Below are 22,294 nucleotides of genomic sequence, written 5' to 3' on the forward strand. Positions count from 1 at the left end.
ATTGAATTCTGGTTTCGAAGTGGCAAAAACAGCATGATTTTACACATAAAATCATCTGTGCAACTCCTGAAAAGAACAATAACAAATCATGGACCCCCAGTTTATATTATCTTAAATGTTACTTTTTTGTTTTTTTTTTTGAAACAAGGTCTCACCTTGTCACCCAGTCTGGAATGCAGTGGCATGATCATGACTCACTGCAGCCTTGACCTCCCAGGCTCAAGTGATCCTCCTGCCTCAGCCTCCCAAGTAGCTGGGACTACAGGAGTGCACTACCACACCTGGCTACCTTTTTTTTTTTTTTGTAGAGATGGATCTCACTATGTTGCCTAGGCTGATCTCAAACTCCTGGGCTCAGGTGATCCTCCTGCCTTGGCCTTCCAAAGTGCTGGTATTACAGAAATGAACTACCACACCCATCCCGTCTTGGGAATTTTGTTTTATTTATTTATTTATTTATTTGGAGACAGAGCTTTGCACTTGCTGCCCAGGCTTGAGTGCAATGGCGTGATTTTGGCTTACTGCAACCTCCAGCCCCTGGGTTCAAGTGATTCTCCTGCCTCAGCCTCCTGCGTAGCTGGGATTACAGGCACCTGCCACCACCGCCCAGCTGATTTTTGCACTTTTACTAGAGATGGGGTTTCGCCATGTTAGCCAGGCTGGTCTTGAACTCCTGACCTCAAGTGATCTGCCCACCTTAGCCTTCTGAATTGCTGGGATTACAGGTATGAGCCACCGCGCCCAGCCTTTGTTTGTTTTAAATTAGGTTTCTTTAGATGGAAATGATCTGAACACACCCCATAATAACCTGACTCAAACAGGAAGCAGAATAATGGAAAAATCTGAGCTATTTACTCTTGACCTAAACAACTTTCTACAAAAGGAATATTGAGACAAAATTTATTTCTAAATTATTTGAGCTAATATTCCTTTATATCCCTTCTCTCAGCAGAAAAAAAAAAATTCCTCATCTTACTCCTCTCATCCCAGCACTTTGGGAGGTGGAGGCAGTTGATCACCTGAGGTCACGAGTTCAAGACCAGCCTGGCCAACACGGTGAAACCCCGCCTCTACTAAAAATACAAAAATTAGACAGGTGTGGTGGCGGGCATCTGTAATCCCATCTACTCTGGAGGCTGAGGTAGGAGAATCGTTTGAACCCAGAAGGAGGGAGGTTGCAGTGAGCCGAGATCTTGCCACTGCACACCAACCTGGCAGACAAGAGCAAAACCCTTGTCTCAAAAAAAGAAAAAGAGTCCAGGAACAGTGGCTCATGCCTGTAATCCCAGCACTTTGGGAGGCCGAGGTGGGCGGATCACGAGGTCAGGAGTTCAAGACCAGCCTGACCAGTATGGTGAAATCCCGTCTCTAAAAAAAAGCTTTTTTTTGTCCGACATCTTAGTGCAGTTGTAGTGTTCGCTGTTGCTCTCCGAGCTTCGCAATGCCGCCCAAGGACGACAAGAAGAAGAAAGACGCCGGAAAATCGGCCAAGAAAGACAAAGACCCAGTGAACAAATCCGGGGGCAAGGCCAAAAAGAAGAAGTGGTCCAAAGGCAAAGTTCGGGACAAGTTCAATAACTTAGTCTTGTTTGACAAAGCTACCTATGACAAACTCTGTAAGGAAGTTCCCAACTATAAACTTATAACTCCAGCTGTGGTCTCTGAGAGACTGAAGATTCGAGGCTCCCTTGCCAGGGCAGACCTTCAGGAGCTCCATAGCAAAGGACTTATCAAACTGGTTTCAAAGCACAGAGCTCAAGTAATTTACACCAGAAATACCAAGGGTGGAGATGCTCCAGCTGCTGGTGAAGATGCATGAATAGGTCCAACCAACTGTACATTCGGAAAAATAAAACTTTATTAAATAAAAAAAAAAAAAAGAATAAAAAAATAAATAAAAAGAATCGGCTGGGCATGGTGGCTCACGCCTGTAATCCCAGCACTTTGGGAGACCACGATGGGCTGATCATGAGGTCAGGAGTTCAAGATCAGCCTGGCCAAGATGGTGAAACTCCATCTCTACTAAAAATCACAAAAAAATTAGTTGGGTACAGTAGCAGACATCTATAATCCCAGCTACTTGGGAGGCTGAGGCAAGAGAATTGCTTAAACCCAAGAGGCGGAAGTTGCAGTGAGCCGAGATCACACTACTGCACTCTAGCCTGGGCAACAAGCAAGACTTCGACTCAAAAAAAAAAAAAGGAAAAAAAAAAGAGAAAAAATTCTTGACACAGTAATCTTCCCCAAAACCCACAGACCATATAGTTTACCATCCCAGAGGAAATTAACATAGCAGTATCAAAAGATGTACCAACACCATTACACAAGCCAAACAGACTTCGGGGTTGCGAAGAGTCTGTTTTTTACAGTATATATAGGAGACTGGAGAGACCAATGGGTTAAACAGGAGGATTTTATTAAGGTGGCTACCAGATTAGAAGATTAGCATTTTAAGTTTGAGCCCCAGAGAAAGAAAATGGGATATTTTTATACATTTAGGATGACGTAGCAGCTAACAGATTTACAGAAGTTAGAACAAAGAACAGTTAATTAATTTGCAACATGTTTTGTGATGTACGTTATATTTGAAAACAGCATTTTGAGAAACTCACTGTACATTTTTGGGGTTATTTTGCCCTGTGACCTTGCAGCTGGCCAGCAGAAGAAACAGGAGTTTTGGGATGCCTGGGAACTTTGCTGAGAATGTGGGGAGAATAGACAAGGTAGCTTTCACAGAGTTAGTTAATTTTAAGCAGAGCTGGGGTTGGGTTTTATATTAAACAGCACACAACACAGCAAAATTTATTATAGGGCAATTACAAATTATAAGGTTTTGTTTCTACTATTATTGCTATTATTTAATTTCCTTTTTTATGTTGATAGCAAGGAAAGCCAGTTCTATAATGGGATTATCCCTTTTCCTAACACTTTGGTACTGCTGCTTCTACTTCAACCAGTTTCACCCAGAAGACAACATGGTATGATTTAAAAAGGGCCTGGGTTGGTCAGTCAAAATGATTCATGCCTATAATCCCAGTACTTCGAGAGGCTGAGGCAGGCAGATCACTTGAGCCCAAGAGTCCGAGACCAGCCTGGGTAATACAGTGAGACCCCATCTCTATTTTAAAAATAAAAATGTGTGATAAATTTAAAAAATTACAGTTTTTGAAGAGGCAAGGTCTTGCTATGTTAACCAGGCTGGAGTGCAGTGGCTATTCACAGGCATGATCCCACTAATGGTCAGGAGTTTTGACCTGCTCTGGTTCATTCCTCCTTAGGCAACCTTGTGGTCCCTCACTCCTGGGAGGTCACCATATTGATGCCAAACTTAATGCAGACACCTGATCAATTTAGTGCACCACAGCCCAGAACTCCTGGACTCAAGCAATCCTCCCACCTCAACCTCCCTAGTAGCTGGGACTACAGGTATACATCACCATGCCTGGACTCTGAATGCTTTTATGAGAATCAAAGAGAGCACAAGAGGTAGAATCATCACTGTCTAGCACATTTAGCTATAGACAATGCTGATCTGTTCCAGTCTTTTATGAAATCCAGGGCATTTCTGAAAAAGTAAAGACCAATGTTAACTTGTCTACTCCAAACCTTGTCTTTCCCCGTTTTATCTATGGTAAGGTACCAGTAGCTCAATGGCAGAGAAAGCGTTTCAAGTATCTTTCAAACATCCAGGTATTTCCAGTGGTGATTCAATAGGCCCAATAAACATCTTCAAAATCTTCAGGTGTTACTTTAGTTCCTATCTGTTAGTGCTCTAGAGGTCTCTCAAACTCAACAGTGCTCATCTCTAGTGGAAGCTGTGATACCACTCCTCTCTAGAAACAAGGAGGGCATCTTCTGATTGTTGGGCTACCCATACTTGCATTCTAGGTGCTAGAGACGCTAAGGATCCTGCAATACATGAATGATCTCACCTACAATACCATTAATTCTCCAGATAAGAAGCCTTGATTCATGCAATAAAATAACCTCCAGTGTGTTTCAAAGGTTCCTGACAAATAACCTTTATCCAAAAGCATTGGTAAACCACTGTATCTTTTAGTATATTTTGTTCCTATACTGCAGAGCTGTGCCATCCAATATGGTAACCACTAGCCACATGTGCCTATTTGAAATGCAGCTAGTTTGAATGGAGATGCACTATAAAGTGTAAAATATATCCCAGATTTTCAAGTGTTAGCACACGCACACACACACACACACATCTCATTAATAACTTTTGTATTAATGTTGAAATAGTATTTTCACGGCTGGGCGCGGCGGCTCACACCTGTAATCTCAGCACTTTGGGAGGACGAGAGGCAGGTGGCTCGCTTGAGCCTGGAAGTTCAAGACCAGCCTGGACAACATGGCGACACCCTGCCTCTACTAAAAACAGTCACCCAGGCCGGAGTGCAGTGGTACAATCTTGGCTCACTGGAACCTCTACCTCCTGGGTTCAAGCCATTCTCCTGCCTCAGCCTAGCTCGTTTTTTGTATTTTTAGTTAGATGGGGTTTTGCTATGTTGGCCAAGCTGTTCTCAAACTCCTGACCTCAGGTGATCCCCTGGCTCGACCTCCCAAAGTGCTGGGATTAGAGCGTGAGCCACCGCATCTGGCCTTATAAGCATTACTACTTGTCCTTACTTCACTGAGGAGATAAAATGATTAAGGAAATTAGCCAAGGCTATCCAGTTTTTATCATAAGTGGTGGAGTTAGAATCTAGACCCAGGCAATCTGGCTCCCAAATCTGTGCTCCTAACCAATTCATTATACTACCTTTCAAAAGCAGTATCATTAGAACAGAAGCTCCACAAGGGGGGAGATTTTGTTTTGTTTATTGCTGTGTCTTCTAACTCAGGAAGAGTGCAGGAGGGGGAAGAAAAAAACAAAGATGGTTGTGATTCCTAAGGAAGTAAACCAAAAGGTGTCTGTGTCTTTTTTTTCCCAAAGCCTGGGGAAAAAAAGGAACTTACTCAGAAAAGCCTTTCCACTTCAGTAGATATTCCACTTGTCCCTTAACCACGCGTCTGTCTAGCACCTTCTCCACAACATACTCCTCCTCATCCTCTGAAGAAGAACTGTCAGCTGTCCGCTTGGTTTTCTTTCCCATGTCGCACACCGTTCCACCTGAAAGACTAAGGCCACTGGGCTCCTGCAAAGGCAAAGGGCGAAATGGTTAGAATCCATGTGAGGAGTTAAAAACTTTGTCTCTTCTTGATGGGATGAAAAGGGAATAACATCAAGTTGCCATGTGCCCAGCTCTTGAGTCTCAAATCATTCTACAGATGAGTCCTAAGAATTTAATTTAGAAATCAATCAGTCTTCACTTCCTCAACGACTAAAGAGACCAAAATTATTAGAAGGTATAACTGTTTAACTCTTTTATTTCAGATTCCAAAAGACAAGTAGTGTGGTATGTTATTCCTGGCCAGGAACTCAAACAGAAATGTGGAAAATCTTCACTTAAATTAACCAAGATAGAACTAAACCTTTCCCTCCAAGATGAATAAGGGTCTTTATAAAAGTGAAAAAAACGAAAGCCACTAAAATATAAGTTTTCTGTGCTCTGAGCATCTTGCCCAGTCTCTTAAAAGCACAAAAAAAGGCTTCCTCAGGCATCTTTCACCACATTTTCAGTGACTCGGTACATTTCCCTTAAACAAATTGAGCTTGTCCCTTCAGAGCATCCATCAGCTCATAAAAGCAAGGCTGACATCTCAAACACACTAAGCTTCCTTTTTAGCAAGCTAGTTTGGTGGATGGGAGGGAGGCAGGGAGGAGAGAAAAATTTTTAGTCCTAAAATTCAAAATTACTCATTAGATTGTTCAGTAATTCCCAAGATGCAACTAACCCAAATAGTTAAGAAGGTACCTCTCCTCTTAACTGAAGTTGACTCAGGGCCAAAGAAGAGGAGGAGGAAAAAGAAGTCTGGCCCCAGACTCAGCATCAACATGAAGCCTCCTCAAAATACAGAGGAACCATTCATAGGCCCAAGGAAAGCTGAAGCAAGAAAACACAAATGGAAATTGAGTTAAGCTCAGAAATATGCACACCAGGGGGTATTCAACAGAGAATCTAGTTTTTAAAATTCTCACGTTGTTGTTCCATAATCATTTTTAAGAATTTTACTTTAACCATGTTAAATGGTGCCTACAGTCTGGATTATAGAGTAGCAGAAACTGTTTTCTTAGCTGAACTCCATTATTATTTTGCTGTAATCTTTAAAGATGTTTTTCAGCACCCTCTAAATATTTCCACCCTGACCAGAAAACCACTTCTAGAAATAGGGAGGGCCCACTACTCATCTCAGAATTATGCTCAAGTCACATAAAAAGTGGCAATTATCAATTCACTTCAAATTATTAAAAATTATTACAAGAATATATAGTTGGAAACCCTATTTCCAGAACTTATTAGCAATAGGTCTGCCCACCTAAAAACTGCCTATACCCATTACTGCCCTATCATTGAACTAAGTTTTTATTAAAATATTCTATTTGAAAGAGGAAGTAGTAGGAAAATGTAGGTGGGGGAGTAAAATAATTTTTCCATGAATTTAGAAGAATCCTAAGCTTCAAGAAAATATCTGATTTGGTTTATTTAAAATAAAACAGCCTCCGACCTCACCAGAGACAGGAAATGTCATATTCCAGGGAGAGTACCCCACCCCCACCCCCACTCACCTTGGAATTTCCGGGAGCTGAGCAGTTTAGGTCAGAGCGCTGGGGTTAAAACCAGCCCCATGTTAGATGCATGCAGTTAAGCATTGTGGCTATGGCCTCCCCTGCCTCACCAGGAAAAACAAGGATTTACATGTGTTCTTCATTTTGAGGGAGAAAAGGAAAATCTCCCTTTATACCTTCATGCAGAACAGGAACCCCAAAGGTAGAAGATGAATGGGGGTTCCCTCCTTTACCTACCGGATCGCCCCAGTTCTTTCTTTCCCTCTGGGCTAACAGGAGGGGCCTCCCCTCCCAGGTCTGGGTCTTGGCGGGCTGGCAGCTCCCCCGCCCCCACCCAGCTGCCTGGGCGCCACTGCGCAGCTGTCCCAGTCCGTTGCCATAGCAACTGGCAGCAGTACTACACTAAGAGGGAGAGGCAAATGGAAAAGTTAAAAGGCTTAACTTTCCTTTTCAGTGAAGACTGGGTGGAGAAGTTGGAAGGTACCTCCCTTGGCCTCAAGGATAAGGCATTCAGAACTCAAGGGAATTACTTCTTAGCTTTTAAACACAGAATTTATGTTTATTTCTCTAAGAGCACTGTAAATTAATCAATAGCATTTTAAGATCATCTAACAAGATTACAGCTCAACTGAAGGGGGGAGGGGAAAGGCTGGATCCTTCTACAACAGAACAGTACAAACCACCCATCCCCTAATCCAGCCCACCAGAAGCACTTTGGGCAATACCATTTTACCATCTGTCACTGAACAGTTAATTAAAATTGCTTGAGGGGAAAAATAACAGGAAACGGGGGAGGGGAAGTATTTTAAAGACACTATAATAACTTTCCTTCTTTGGGAGGATTACTAGAGACACAATCCAAAGACTTGAAACACTAAAAAAAAAAAAAACCCTTTTAACTAAAATTACAGGTGGAGGGCTGGGCACAGTGGCTCCTGCCTGTAAATCCCAGAACTTTGGGAGGCTGAGGCAGGCAGATCATTTGAGATCAGGAGTCCGAAACCAGCCTGATAAATACGGTGAAATCCCGTTTCTACTAAAAATACAAAAAAATTAGCCAGGCATGGTGGCAGGCGCACACAGTCCCACCTACTCTGGAGGCTGAGGCAGGAGAATCGTTTGAAACTGGGAGGCAGAAGCTGCAGTGAGCCGAGGTCGTGCCACTGCACTCCAGCCTGGACGACAGAGTGAGACTCTGTCTCAAAAAAATAAAATAAATAACAGGTGAGAAAAAAATTCCTAAGAAGTTGAAAAAAAAAAAGAGGCGAGCAGTTCTACCAACCTAATGGTTGTTAAATTAAAACCACTTCTAGGTTGTTCTATAATGTTATGAAACAGATTTGTTAATAACTATTCATCACCTGATACATTATTAATGTGCAACTCTGTACCAGTATGTCCCAATACTTGAGGAGTACCAGGATAAATAAAAAAGATATTTAGAGACTTGAAATTCCATAAGTTTTCCATTCTTCTGGCTCTAAAGAACATTTTAGAGAGCTCCAAACTCTACTCTGCTTTATAGATATGGGAACTTCAAAGCTGGAAGTGGCTGCCATAGGAGAGTAAGAAAAAGGGACGATCAGAAGCAAAGAACTCAGTTGAGAAGAAGCAGAGAATGGTGACTATTTTGGCTGTCAAACAGAAGAAACCATAGGGTGTAAGAGCAAAGCAGAAAATTTTTAATTACAAAAGATTCTATCAAATTTGAAAGGCTCACCAGCAAACCTCCAATTAAAAACTGCATTTTTCAATTCTTCTTACCCTTTTTTTAAGCCTTTCATAATTAAGGGATATGAAAACAATGCCAAACATTTAAATAGGATCCTGACTCTCATTAACTTGCCATGTATTGATCTTGAGTAAATAAATTTCCCATCTAACCCCAACATCATTTAAATGAGTCAAATAAATCCCCACAACCCACCTCCTAGGGAAAAAGTGAGTTTATGTTGAAACCAAAGATGTATTAAGTCCCCCAAAGAGAACCTTACGTAAAAATATGTCAGGGCTGAATACAACAGCAGAAGAAAACATGTGACCTTCCAAATTAACCTAAGCTAGTAAACCCTATCACATGTGGTAACTCCTGCAGCTCAACACGTTAGTAGATAGCAAGAAAAAGAGAACAGTGTGTTTGTTAACTAGGCACTAGACAACAAATAAACCTTCAGAGAACAGGGTAGGTATGTTCTCTCTCAAAAGGGTAAAATACATATTCCTTAAAATTCAGAAAAATGCCAGGTGTGGTGGCTCATGCCTGTAATCCAGCACTTTAGGAGGCCAAGGCAGGCAGATCACGAGGTCAAGAGATCGAGATCATCTTGGCCAACATGGAGAAACCCTGTCTCTACTAAAAATAAAATAATTAGCTGGATGTGGTGGCCCATGCCTGTAGTCCCAGCTACTCAGGAGGTTGAGGCAGGAGAATCGCTTCAACCTGGGAGGCGGAGGTTGCGGAGAGCCGAGACCGTGCCACTGCACTGCAGCTTGGGTGACAGCGAGACTCTGTCTCAAAAAAAAAAAAAAAAAAACTTTGAAGATGGCAGAATGAAGACTAATAGTAATTCTGTAAAGGAATAAGGAACAGGAAAGAATGACAGCAATACTAACATTTTGGTGAAACCTTTAAGAGAAAGAAAAGTGAATTTAATGAAGAAAGAGACAAAAAAATTCTGGTGTCCACCCCTCCCCACAAAACATCAGGAAATTAAGATTGAGATCAATTCCCTCCTTTCCACCCTTAAGAAGTACTCAAAGGGCACATGGGCTGAGGTCCCTTTCTTCTAGGGAAATGGGTTTTGTAACCGCTGACAAATCGAATCGGGCTTGATGCCAAGAGTCAGAGTCCAACCATAATATTCTTTAAAGAATGGCATGCAATTGTCTTGTAAATCTCCTGGACAGTCACAGATCAGAAGCTGGCAAGGATGACGACATAGTTCTGATGGAATGTGTCTTGTCTTAACCTTGAAGTTACAGATCTGCTCAGGAGCAGCAGTAAGAAATGAGAAATGCACTCAGACATCGGAGGGGACATAATTCTCTTTTAGACAGTGCGACCCAGAGTATTAGGGTCAAATGAAACACAAAGCCACTTGAACAATTTAAGGGCTAGAGCCTGGACCAGATAAAGCATCAAGACTGGTGGTTCACAGTGAGCTTAGGAAGAGGGAGCTTTCCAGCATGAGAAATGAGACATGGCAGGCAGGATGATGGAGTGATTAAGGTAGAATCCCAATACCATGACAGAGGAAAAGACGATGAGCCTCTGAACACAACCTTATCCTTGTGAAAATCTCCAAGGGAAAGGGTGAGCAGCTTCTCAAATTTCCAGAGTCTTTCAGGCATAACAGCTCTCAGCCCTCTCTCTCAAATATAGAGGAACTCTCTGGTAAAGCTACCAATAACTATAGATAGATTAAAGCAACTAAGGTCCATAAAGAGATGAGAAAAGAGCAGACTCTAGCAACCCTCCATATCAACAACACAAGGCAAATTTATCATATAGGCCTCTGATTGCTGGGGGGAGGCACCCAAACCAGGGATCTGGTGAGAAGTCAGCCTTGGAAAACCATCAAAGAACTTTATAGTCGCTCTTGTTGCCCAGGCTAGAGTGCAACAATGGTACAATCTCGGCTCACCGCAACCTCCACCTCCTGGGTTCAAATGATTCTACTGCCTCAGCCTCCTGAGTAGCTGGGATTATAAGCATGCGCCACCATGCCCAGCTAATTTTGTATTTTAGCCACTGTGCCTAGCCAGGAGACTCTTCTTTTTTGGAAGATCCATATCTTCCAAAAAGTGGGTACAGGGGAAGAGATGAGGAGGTAAAGCAGAAAGAAGGGGATGGGATTAAAAAAAAAATAAAAAGAGGAGAAAAAATCCTTACATTAAAAGTTTAAAAAGTATCAGTCCCCAGCAATTACAGAGAGAGCATCACAACTAAGCTAGGGCTGCCCAGAAAAACAAGATGTAGGCCAGGCCTGGTGGCTCACGCCTGTAATTCCAGCACTTGGGAGGCTGAGGCAGGCAGATCATGAGGTCAGGAGTTTGAGATCAGCCTGGCCAACATAGTAAAACCCCGTCTCTACTAAAAATACCAAAAAAAAAAAACAAAAAATTAGTCTGGTGTGGTGACGCATGCCTGTAATCCCAGCTACACAGGAGGCTGAGGCAGGAGAATCACTAGAACCCGGAAGGCAGAGACTTCAGTCAGCCCAGATGGCACCATTGCAGTCCAGCCTGGGCGACAGGGCGAGACTCCATCTCAAAAACAAAAACAAAATAAGAGGTAATGGTTAGCCCTTAGCATTGACCATTTAATCCTGGAACAACCCACATAGGGTCCCTGTTATCTGTCTGCTTTGTCCAGTTCAGGCTCTACTCTCGTACCTCCAGTCATTACTTTTCTTTTGAGACAGAGTCTTGTTCTCTTGCTCAGGCTGTGGTGCAGTGGCGCAATGACAGTTCACTGCAGCCTCAAACTCCTGGGCTCAAGGTCTCCTCCCACCTCAGCTTCCTGAGTAGCTGGGACCACAGGGGCACAACACCATGCCTAGCTACATTTTTTTATTTTTTGGTGAGATGCAGTCTCACTGTGTTGCCCAAGCTGGTCTCAAACTCCTGGCCTGAAGGAATCCTCCTGCCTCAACCCCACAAAGCAGTCACTACTTCTCAATGCCAACCATTCTGGTGGCTTTTCTTAGATCTTGGTATAGCCATTTTATTTTCATCACCACTTATGAGCAAAAGTACACATAATTCTAGATATTTCCCTAAGCTTTCTTTTTATTAAGAATGAAAGCCAGCCAGGCGCAGTGGCTCACGCCTGTAATCCCAGCACTTTGGGAGGCTGAGGCGGGTGGATCACGAGGTCAAGAGATCGAGACCATCCTGGTCAACATGGTGAAACCCCGTCTCTACTAAAAATACAAAAAATTACTGGGCATGGTGGCGCGTGCCTGTAATCCCAGCTACTCAGGAGGCTGAGGCAGGAGAATTGCCTGAACTCAGGAGGCAGAGGTTGCAGTGAGCCGAGATCGCGCCATTGCACTCCAGCCTGGGTAACAAGAGCGAAACTCCGTCTCAAAAAATAAAAATAAAAAAGAATGAAAGTCAATTGGTAAGCTGCCTCACTGAACTACCTACTGAATTATTTAAAGATGGTAATCAGACGAAATGTCAAGATGCATAATCAATGAGCTCTCTATTTTAGAGTTTCAGAATAAATTTTTTTTTTTTTGAAACGGAGTTTCGCTCTTGTTACCCAGGCTGGAGTGCAATGGCGCGATCTCGGCTCATTGCAACCTCCGCCTCCTGGGTTCAGGCAATTCTCCTGCCTCAGCCTCCTGAGTAGCTGGGATTACAGGCACGCACCACCACGCCTAGCCAATTTTTTGTATTTTTAGTAGAGACGGGGGTTTCACCATGTTGACCAGGATGGTCTCGATCTCTTGACCTCGTGATCCACCCGCCTCGGCCTCCCAAAGTGCTGGGATTACAAGCGTAAGCCACCGCGCCCGGCCCAGAATAAATTCTATAAACCCCCTAACTAGGCAAAATCCTTTAGGAAGTAAGCCAGGGTTAAAGAGCAGAAGAGAGTGCATATGCAAAGCTCCCTATCACATGGATTAATTAAACATGCCACTCATGAGTGGTTGCAGTTGGCCCAGACTTGCAAAATTCCCATTTTTCCTTAAGGCCCTTAGGGAGAGATAGTGGCTTACATGAAGATTAAATTGTCAGCTACAGCACTGTCTTCAAGGCATCCTCTATATAGCCTTATTGCAGCAAATAAAACAGAGGAAAACAAACCAAACTTACAGAAACATTTTAATCTGTTCTATGTTCCTTGCTCTTTATGGAGCTTGAAGTACTGATGGTCTTAGGTATGTAACACAAACAGCATAAAACTAAAATATCCTCTATAAAGATGTTTTCTTGCAGTGGATTTATGATTTCTAAAGTATTAGCCATGTGGCATTTTAACAAAAACCCAGCATAGAGATGCACATTACAGCTGTCCTGGCTGTCTCAGGTTTTGTTAAATGGGCTGATAACTATCACTCCACCTCCACCAAAAGCCCATGAGCACGGAATTCAAGAGGAGTTAAAAGGTTTTTAAATGTCTGTTTAAGAGACTAGATTAGGAAAGAGTTGAAGAGGAAGATTAACTGTGGTCGTTAACACCCCTATCATTAATAAGCCACATATAGACAACACAAACTTTATTAATAGAAGAGAGTGTGGAAGAAAGAAATGTTCTCCCATTGGCTAGCACAGCTCTAGTTCACGATCCTTTAAAAATCAGGCCAAGAGGCTGGGCACGACGGCTCACAGCTGTAATCCCAGCACTTTGGGAGGCTGAGGCAGGCAGATCACATGAGGTCAGGAGTTCGAGACCAACGTGGCCAACATTGTGAAACCGCATCTCTACTAAAAATACAAAAATTACCCAGATATGGCGATGCAAACTAGTAATCCCAGCTACTAGGGAGGCTTAGGCAGGAGAATCGCTTGAACCTGGGAGGTGGAGGTTGCAGTGAGCCAAGATGGTGCCACTGCACTCCAGCCTGGGCAACACAGACAGACTCTGTCTTGAAACACACACACACACACACACACACACACACACACACACACACAGACACACACAGAATCAGGCCAACCCTCCTGCTTTCAGATAAACACGGCCGGCCCGGTGGCTCACACTTGTAATACCAACACTTTGGGAGGCAGAGGCAGGTGGATCACCTGAGGTCAGGAGTTCAAGACCAGCCTGGCCAAAATGGCAAAACCACGTCTCTACTAAAAATACAAAAATTAGCCAGGCATGGTAGCGGGCACCTGTAATCCCAGCTTCTCAGGAGGCTGAGGCAAGAGAATGACTTCGACCTGGGAGGCAGAGGTTGCAGCGAGCCAGTATCGCACCACTGCACACCAGCCTGGGCAACAGAGCGAGACTCCATCTCAAAAATAAAAAAAGATAAAAACATACTTGGCTGGGTGCCATGGCTCATGCCTATAATCCCAACAATTTGGGCAGGAATATGGCTAAAGCCCAGAGTTCAAGACCAGCACGAACAAACATAGTGAGACCTCATCTATATTTAAAATAATAATTACATTCCATTTGGTATGTGTCCCCCAAGCTCTGACTACCATTATATTATAAATGAATGTGGGCTACCAGACTCAATTTTCTTGAAGGTATCAGTCTGGTAAACTGGTGTATTCAGCAGTAACACAAAAATTCTTGCTTTATATCTTGTTTTATATTGGATTTTCTTTTTTTTCACCCTCATTAAAATCTACTGAATTTCTTCTCTCAACTATCAGTTTTCGGAAACACTCATTCTATGTTGCTCAATTAAAAAAAAAAAGTATCTGTTTTCTTTAAATTTATTTAGGGTACACCTAAACCCACCACTGGGTAAGAGGTTAAATATCCAATTGTTTCAAGATTTATGAGAAAGCAGAACTTGGCACCACCATGGGAAAATGCCTTCCAGATGGTGTTTTCCAACAACTCTATGCTTGGAAATGTACTGAACTCATCTCAAGGCACTACACTCTCAGGTGGGTGTTAATCTCACATCCACTCCTCTCGAGTGTAATGAAACATGAATTTGTAGACCTTGTCACCTTTCACAAAGAACCTGGAAATTCCATCATGAATAAATCTTAAGAAAAATGGATAACAGCAACATTTGAGTAGATTACCATGAATCTTAGATTTATACATACCACTTTGGCAGATCATGTTCACAAAATACAGACGGATTAAAAGAGAACTGAAAATGTTCATTCTCCACCCCCCAAATAAAATTATGGTCATAAAGCATTTTCCAAACATCAGACATAAAATTAAGATTCAGTCCTTATCATGGCATCATCTAGCTTGCATATTTTAGACACCAGTAGCTTAAGGGTTACAAAGGCTCCTTCAGGTCATTTCATCAAATCATCCATTTTAACAAAGATCCTCTGCTAAGTCAGACAATTTAGGTTTTCTTAGTGTCAGTTTAAAGAAGACATTTGGCCAGGCATGATGCCTCAGGCCTGTAATCCCAGCACTTTGGGAGGCCAACGTGGGCGGATCACCTGAGGTGTCATGACTTTGGCGTACAGTCATGTGATCTGGGTTCACTGCAACCTCTGCCTCCCAGGTTCAAGCAATTCTCCTGCCTCAGCCTCCCGAGTAGCTGGGATCACAGGCATGTGCCACCACGCTTAGTAATTTTTGTATTTTTAGTAGAGATGGGGTTTCACCATGTTGGCCAGGTTCATTTCAAACTCCTGACTTCAAGCGATCCGCCTGCCTCGGCCTCCCAAAGTACTGGGATCACACTCGTGAGCCATCGCCCTCAGCCAAAAATACAAATCAGTATACTAAAATCTGATTAATACATGCTGACAAAAAAGAAATTTTTATATAATTGTAATAAGAAATACCTTTGACTGAAAACTTCATGGAGCAAAAGAAATTCCTTCAACATATGGTATAATTTTGTGCTCTACTTCTGCCTGATATATACGCAACATGAATTATATGGAAGTCGTAGTCTATAATTTAGATAAATTTTAAAAAAATAAACTTTTATATAATTGTAATAAGAAATATCTTAGACTGAAAACTTCATGGAGCAAAAGAAATTCCTTCAACATATGGTATAATTTTGTGCTCTGACTCTGCCTGATATATATGCAACATGAATTATATGTAAGTCACAGTCTATAATTTAGATAAATAAAATCAAGTCAGTATTGAACTTTTTCCATCCCATACAATACGAGAATATTGCTGGGTGCAGTGGCTCACGCCTGTAATCCCAACACTTTGGGAGGGCAAGGTGGGCAGATGGCTTAAGGCCAGGAGTTTGAGACCAGCCTGGCCAACATGGCAAAACCCTATCTCTACTAAAAATACAAAAATTAGCCAGCCATGGTGGTGGGAGCTTATAATGCCAACTATTCAGCAGGCTGAGGCAGAATGGCTTGAACCAGGGAGGCGGAGGTTGCAGAGAGCCAAGATGGTGCTATTGCACTCCAGCCTGGGCAACAGAGTGAGACTTTGTCTCAAAAAAAAAAAAAAAAAATACAACTGTATCCTTGGCAGCTCCTGGGCCATGTATTATGATCTTGACCAATTTCTCTCTGTGGCAATTTAAAAGCTGTAGAAAAAAGTACATAATAGGTGATGACAGGAGAAACAAACCCACACCAGAAGTTATTGAACCTTGCAGGTCTTTTCAAGTGTCTCTATTGACATTTAAGTTGAGTTACTATGCCACAGTATCATAAAAGTGTGCTCTACACTTCAGCTATATTGAGTTAAATGCAAAGAAAGGCATCAGATAAATGGCTAAAGGGATGAGCAATCTCAGACCACCCAGCTCTTCAAGTGAGTGTTTTGATGTGTTACGTAAAATTTTTCTGACTCTCTTTTTGTCCAGTTTCGTACATTCGCAATTCAAATCCTATGCCAAATACATGATTAATAATAGTAATTCTGATCCTTATTCTAAAATTGGTTGATTATGGGATATTTATTGAGGGCCTAAAAAGTGTCAAGCAATACTTGGGCACAGAGTCTATTCCAGTTTTCAATTTTAAGGCTGAAGATTTTTGAAGTTTCTCCTTGGTCAAGTTAGCGCCTTCTCCAAAGGTTGTTATAAAAAAGCTAAAACTTGTCAATAGTGGAAAGATCAGGACAGGAATAAGTACATGTGGGTCCTAACCCAACTAGATCGTTAAAAGGTCAAATTGGAAAAGCTGACTCTCATGGGTGTTAGTTATTAGCCCTACTTAAACATCTCCTGTGGGAAAAACAATACTCTGAAAAATATAAAGCAAACAGAAGTTAAATGTGACAGTAGATGAAGTTAAAATAACTGTTTTGATAAGTGTTCCTGCTTCTGTTTTCTGGAAGAGTTTGTATAAAATTGGTATCTCTTCCTAAAAGGTTTGGTAAAATTCTTCAGTGAAGCCATCTGGGCTTGGAGTTTTTTTTTCTTTTGAGACAGTCTCACTCTGCTGCCCAGGCTGGAGTGCAGTGGTGCAATCTCAGCTCACTGCACCCTCTGCCTCCCAGTTCAAGTGCTTCTCCTGCCTCAGCCTCCTGAGTAGCTAGGACTACAGAAGCCCGCCACCAAGAGGGCCAGGCTGGTCTCAAACTCCTGACCTCGTGATGCACCCGCCTCAGCCTCCCAAAGTGCTGAGATTATAGGCATGAGCCACTGCGCCATGCCTAGGCCTGGAGTTTTCTTTGTGGGATGATTTCTAACTACAAATTCCTTTTCCTTAATAGAGATAGGGCAAGTAAGGTTCAGAGGTTTTGTTCTTGTTTTTGTCTGTAGAGAAGTCTCATGTTTCCTAGACTAATCTGGAAATTGTGGCCTCCCAAAATGTTGACATTACAGGTGTAAGCCTCCATGCCCACCCAAGGTTCTATATTTAAGCAAGTTTTGGTAGTCTTTGCTTTTTTTCCCACCTAGATTTCAGAGGTAGTCTGTCTTTCAAGGAAGTCACTAACTTCAACTAAGACATGGAATGTATTCATGTTTTCCGTAATATCCCTTATTACTTTTCTCGTATATGTAGGATCAGTAGTGATATCCCTTATTTCCTAATACGGGTAATTGGTGTATTTTTTTCCTGTTTTATCAGTTATTGATCTTTTCAAAGAACTGTTTTATTGATTTTCTCTATTGTTCTATATCCCATTAATTACTGCTCTTATCATTACTATTTTCTTCTGTTTATTTTGGATTTAATTTGTTCTTTTTCTAGGTTCACAGGGGCAAACCTGTCACTGACCTGCTTTTGTTTAAGTATTTACTGCTATAAATTTCCCTTTAAGCATTTTCTTAACTGCATCCCACAAGTTTTTGTTTTGTTTTGTTGAGATAGGATCTCTGTCACTCAGGCTCAAGTGCAGTGGCAGGATCACGGCTCACTGCAGCCTTGATCTCCCAGGTTCCAGTGAGCTTCCCACCTCAGCCTCCCAAGTAGCTGGGACTACTCTGGCGAGCCACCACTCCTGGATACTTTTTTCTAGAGACTAGGTCTATGTTGCCCAGTCTGGTCTTGAACTCCTGGGCTCAAGTGATCCTCTCACCTCAGTTTCCCAAAGTGTTGGGTTTACATGAATCAGTCACAGCACCCAGCCTCATCCTAGAAGGTTTGATTTATCATGTTTTCATTTTCATTCAGTTCCAAGTATTTTTAAATTTTCTTTGCAATTTTCCTCTTTGTAGGTAGCTTACTTTGAATTTGAAGTGTGTTGTGTAGTTTAAAAATATTTAGGGATTTTTCTTGATGGCTTTGTTACTGATTTTTTATTAAGTGCACTATGGCCAGGAAATAAACATATCTTGGCCAAGCACAGTGTCTCATGTCTGTAATCCCAGTACTTTGGGAAGCTGAGATGAGAGGATCACTTGAGCCCAGGAGTTTGAGACCAACCTGGGCAACATAATGAGACCCTGTCTCTACAAAAAAAAAAAAAAAAAAAAAAAAGGAAGGTGGTCTGAGCATTGTGGCACATGCCAGTAGTCCCAGCTTTTCAGAAGGCTGAGGCAGGAGGATCACTTAAGCCTAGGAGTTGGAGGCTGCATTGAGTTATGATTGTGCCACTGTACTCTGGCTTAGATGACAGAGCAAGACCCCGTTTAAATTAAAAAAAACAAAAAAACAAAAAAACTTTATGATTGAATCCTTTTGAATTTGAGACTTATTGACCCCAAAGATAAACTGTCTGTGCAAATGTTCCATGTGCACTTGAAAAGCATGTGTATTCCGTTGTTGCTTGTACTACTCTATAAATGTCAATCATATCTGGTAGTGTTGTTCAAGTCTTGTTTCCTTACTGATTTCATCTACCTGTTTTATCCATTACTGAGGGGCACTGAAATTTAAATATAATTGCAGATTTATATATTTAAATATAATACAAATATAATTGCTGATGTCTGTTATTTCATTTTTCCTTTCTTTTTTTTTGGAGACAGTCTTGCTCTGTCACCCAGGCTGGAGTGCAGTGGCACGATCTCGGCTCACTACAACCTCCGCCTCCTGGGTTCAAGTGATTCTCCTGCCTTAGTCTCCCAAGTAGCTGGGATTACAGGCGCACGCCACCACGCCCAGCTAATTTTTGTATTTTCAGTAGAGACAGGGTTTTGCCATGTTGACCAGGCTGGTCTCGAACTCCTGACCTCAGGTGATCCACCAGCCTCAGCTTCCCAAAGTGCTGGGATTACAGGTGTGAGCCACCGCACCCGGCCTGGTATTTAATTTCTGTTTTCCTTTGTATATATTCAAGCTTTATTAGCTTTTAGGACATTTAGGATTATTACATCCATTTCATAGATTTATTCATTACATAACCTGGTGTTATTTGCCCTACCTATCTCATAAGTCTATTATGGAAAAATAACAGCAAAATACTTTGAAAAATATATAGGAAACAGAAGGTAAAATGATAATCTAAGGAAGTAAAAAAAACTTTAATGAATTTTCTTTATTATCTGTAAGTTTCATCTACACGTCTCTACTCACATAAATGAGGTTTGCTATGTTTTTATCAGATCTTAAGCATAATTCATTGTTGTGAAATACTGAACAAATTGGCAGTATATTACCCTCCACAACTCCTTGTGAAGTAAGTGAGTTGTACAGATTTAGGGATGAGAAACAAGGCACACAGAGTTCAAGGATTTGCCTTAGAAACAAAACTTAAGATTTCCCAGCCTGTTAGTTGACCTCTTGAGTACAGGGCATTTTATTCCGACATAATTATATTTTATTCTGACATAATTATACCCTCTGGCTCAGATATGAACTTGCTTTATTCTAAGAAACATAGATTACAATCAGAAAAATACTTGAATTCAATTTGGTTGCTCCTCTCCACAGAAGAAATAAATAACGAGTATGTTATAAAACTTGATCTTGAAACAGTCCTTTCAAGTACACCATCTTAAGCTCATGGCTTTATCTAGTGTCCCTCCTAGCAACGAAGCAGGCTAGAATAGGCATTCAGTGAATTTGAAGAATAAGACTGCATGCGAAAATTTTCACTCTGTCCATGACCTAGTTTCAGGTAGAAAAAAATCTGTCAGTGTTTAATTTTGATGAACTACTACTACTGGAAAGTAAATCCAGGCTACACAGTTTATAGCCTCACTAGAAATACAGTGAAAATGTCCCAGCTAGTCTATTACATCCCTTGTAGAAAATATTTTCTTCTTGGACTATATCAAGGTCTGTACCTAGTGAAAAAAAAAAAAAAAAGAAAAAAGAAAATCTTTTCTTCAAAAAGGTTTAAGCACACAGCTAACAAATGCAGGTCAGTTATCCTGTGTTAATACCTCAAGGAGTTGACAGCCAAGAGCTCAGTCTTCCATCCTTCAAGTCCTAGGCAAGAACAGGACTACACTCGATGTTAGAATTTGTAATGTTTGATTCACATTTAAAATTATTGACTTAAAAAACAAACTCCAAGATGACTTCGGAGTCAGTTCATAAAGTCTTACGGCTAGGCGGCTTGTTAAATACGACTTATCTAACTCCTTCCCTATAAGATGAAGAAACTAAGGGCAAATGGTTCACCTATGGCTACACCACTAGATAATGGCAGACGCAGGACAAGGACCCAGGTTTCTGGCCTTTTATTTTTCACTTGCCTCTCTTTCTTTAAAAATAACCTTTTCTTTTCTGAATTAGGTCACATCTATTTGCATAGGGGTTAGGAAACCAATGTGTAATGGTCTGAATGGTGGCCTTTCCCCAAAGAGATTCACATCTTAATCGCTTTAACCTGTAAATGTTACCTTATATAGCAAAAGATGTGATTAAAAGATGAATCTGGGCTGGGTGCGGTGGCTCACACCTGTAATCCCAGCACTCTGGGAGGCCAAGGTAGGCAGATCACGAGGTCAAGAGATCAAGACCATCCTGGCCAACACAGTAAAACCCCCTCTCTACTTAAAAACCCAAAAATTAGCTGGGCGTGGTGGCACGTGCCTGTAGTCCCAGCTACTCAGGAGGCTGAGGCAGGAGAACTGCTTGAACCCAGGAGGCGGAGACTGCAGTGAGCCAAGATTGCACCACTGCACTCCAGCCTGGTGCCTAGCAACAGAAGAGACTCTGTCTCAAAAAAAAAAAAAAAAAGAAGAAGAAGAATCTGGCCTGGCACAGTGACTCATGCCTATAATCCCAGGGTTTTGGGAGGCTGAGGTGGGTGGATCACCTGAGGTCAGGAGTTTGAGACCAGCCTGGCCAAAATGGTGAAATTCCATCTCTACTAAAAACATAAAACTTAGCTGGGCATGGTGGCGAGCACCTGTAATCCCAGCTACTCGGGAAGCTGAGGCAGGAGAATAGCTTGAACCTAAGAGGCAGAGGTTGCAGTGAGCCAAGACCTCACCAATGCACTGCAGTCTGGGCAAGAAAGATTCTGCTCCCCCACCCAAAAAAAGGGGGATGAGGGTCCTGCCACTTTAGGACTATATTTTAAATCTGCTGTCAGGTTGAATTAAAAGATATGAGATAAATGTATCTGGGTTCATCCAAGTGGATCTTAATGGCAATCATATGTATCCTGATAATACAGAGGCAGAGGGAGAGTTCTGAGACAAATACTCAAAATAGAAGACAATGTGAAAACAGAGCAGAGAGATATTGCCAAGGACTGCTGACCACCATCAGAAGCTAGAAGAGGCAAAGAACGGTCTCTCTCTCTCCTAGAGCCTCCAGAGGGGGCTCAATATCTTGATTGCAGACTTCCGGGCTCCAGAATTGTGAGAAGAATAAATTCCTCTTGTTTTAAACCACCAAGTCTGTGGTAATTTGTTATAGCAGCCACAGGAAACTAATACACAAGGGAAATAAAAGTTTAAAAATCATAAAGTGGACATATATAAACATTACTGATCCAAAAAGAATTGTGCTTCAAGTAACCCAAAGAATGTCTAAAACCTTTAATCCCTCATTTCAAAGGGTAAAGTGAGGCAACTGCAGGATACAATTTGCCCAAAAGAAACTGGCAGATCTGAGAAGACAAACTCAGAAAGATCTAATATTTACATAGCTGCTAACAAGAACAGTGTAGGTTTTTTTGCAAACATGCTAGTTGGTAGAGCTCCTGGACAGACTAAACATAGGCAGCAGTTGTCACTGTGGGTGTTCTTCCAGCACAAGTGTAAAGCTGTCATCAGAAATGAATATGTGGCTTCAAGTGGCTTACAGAAATCCAACAAATCTGCATCTTGGACTCTGGACAAGCGAACTCTTCTCAGGATGACCTGGACTCCTTCCTATTAGTACAATGATCAGTTAAAATCATTCTCTATAAGCAAGGAAGAAAAATAAAAGTTTATGTCAGGAGAAAAAGATGATTGCCCAGAGTCCAAGTTCACAAACAATAGATATGTAAACAGCCATACTGAGTCAAGTGGTATCTTGCATTGTAATTTATTACTTTTACAATCAATATCCATAACACAGCTTTAGGCCCAGTTTCATGTAATGTGAATGGAAATAAAAATAATCTAAGTAAAAGGACAAAATAAAGGCTAGAAAGGCTTAACCAGGAGAGTTACTAAT

General features: G+C 41.7%; 2 protein-coding genes across 2 annotated transcripts in view; one reads left to right on the forward strand and one right to left on the reverse strand.

Annotated features, from left to right (window-relative positions):
* CBX5 (chromobox 5) overlaps window positions 1–22,294 on the reverse strand; it is a 43,584-nt gene that overhangs the window by 16,321 nt on the left and 4,969 nt on the right. Inside the window, exon 2 of the mRNA XM_012450361.3 lies at window positions 4,975–5,153. Within this exon, the coding sequence (XP_012305784.1) occupies window positions 4,975–5,111 (137 nt within the window). The 5' untranslated portion in view covers window positions 5,112–5,153. The remainder of the gene's footprint in view (window positions 1–4,974; window positions 5,154–22,294) is intronic.
* Window positions 1,387–1,880, forward strand: LOC110567223 (small ribosomal subunit protein eS25-like). Its single transcript, XM_064376717.1, has one exon. The coding sequence runs from the start codon at window positions 1,442–1,444 to the stop codon at window positions 1,817–1,819; it is 378 nt and encodes a 125-aa protein (XP_064232787.1). The 5' UTR covers window positions 1,387–1,441; the 3' UTR covers window positions 1,820–1,880.

This window comes from Aotus nancymaae, unplaced genomic scaffold, assembly GCF_030222135.1.
Source record: "Aotus nancymaae isolate 86718 unplaced genomic scaffold, 86718_ANA_hifiasm-v0.15.2.pri h1tg000016l, whole genome shotgun sequence".
In the NCBI taxonomy this organism is placed as follows: domain Eukaryota; kingdom Metazoa; phylum Chordata; class Mammalia; order Primates; family Aotidae; genus Aotus; species Aotus nancymaae.

Bases quoted from the DNA above. Each gene is read 5' to 3' on its own strand.
- LOC110567223 (XM_064376717.1), top strand. From the start codon at position 1,442: ATGCCGCCCAAGGACGACAAGAAGAAGAAAGACGCCGGAAAATCGGCC.